This window comes from Emiliania huxleyi, assembly GCF_000372725.1.
Source record: "Emiliania huxleyi CCMP1516 unplaced genomic scaffold EMIHUscaffold_8075, whole genome shotgun sequence".
Classification (NCBI taxonomy): Eukaryota; Haptophyta; order Isochrysidales; family Noelaerhabdaceae; genus Emiliania; species Emiliania huxleyi.
Window position 1 is genome coordinate 266 of NW_005195958.1, and position 1024 is coordinate 1289.

Sequence of the window (1024 nt, forward strand, 5' to 3'; positions counted from 1 at the left end):
TGCTGCTCACAATCCTTCGACTTCTAGGATTGAGAGCGAGGCTGCTCTCAATCCTTCCGGTCTAGAAAAGAAGGTTCACCCCCAGTAGCCCCCTTTCCAATGAATTGGTTTGCTGCGCGTCCCCAGAGCGTCCAAACTTGGTTTTGGGCGCGAACCGTATCTCGCAACGAATCTCGCCGCCTCACCGGCCCCCACCGGCTTTTCGCCGCCCATGGCGGATGCCATCTTCGGCCGGCTCTCCGTCTACGGCAGTGTGCTGCGGACCGAGGAAAGCAGCGTGCTGCTGGACATCGCCACCTGCGTCAAAACGCAGTGGCGCTCGTGCTGGTCGGCGTGCTGCTGGAGCGCGCACGCTCGCGCAGGGCCGACACTCCACGTCGGCCGCTCGAGCAGCCATGCTCCGAGTCGGCGCCGACGCGCTGCTCGCGCTCGGAGCCGTGCGCACCACCCGCCCCCCGGCACCACCAACCCCCCCGGCGCGCACCGTGTGCACCAGAATCCACTTCCCGGGCAGCGATCCGCGGGGCTGGCCGCTCGGTCTCGCGCAGAATAGCTGCCTCATCCAGATGGTGCTTGGCATCCCCGTCCCCGCGGAGCCTGCTATCCTGACTACAATCAGGGCTGCGAACGAGCTCCTTGACCTACCGCTACACCCGCCATTGATTGGCGCCTGCGACCGAATCTTGGCGACGCTACACGGGCTCCTGCGGGAGGCGGACGGCATCCGCGCGGCACTTGAGCTGGACGAGCAGCTGCCGCTCCTACGTCTGATCGAAGAAAAGCCGAAGAGATGCTGGAGTTGGAGCCGCTCGAGGGCAGCCTTCAGTCACGGCTTGGTGCCATCCGAGACCTGCTGGCCGACGTCCCGTACTCCCGCTCAGCTCTCGCTCCAGCAGCCTGAGGGTCCGCGTGTAGCGCGTTATGGGTGCGCTGCTTCTTCACAAGCCTGTTTTGTTTGTTAAATTTCTTCTTGAACAGTATTACTCTCGTGTTTTTGTGCGCGTTGTCAGGTTGATACCTGGGT

At 63.3% G+C, this 1024-nt stretch overlaps 1 protein-coding gene across 1 annotated transcript; it reads left to right on the forward strand.

Annotated features, from left to right (window-relative positions):
* Window positions 1-211: 211 nt before the first annotated feature.
* EMIHUDRAFT_258727 (hypothetical protein) lies at window positions 212-901 on the forward strand (the record flags this gene model as incomplete). The annotated part of the gene is made up of 3 exons (XM_005759209.1): window positions 212-321; window positions 497-765; window positions 849-901. 3 exons carry the CDS (start codon window positions 212-214, stop codon window positions 899-901), a joined length of 432 nt encoding a protein of 143 aa, XP_005759266.1.
* Window positions 902-1024: the final 123 nt, after the last annotated feature.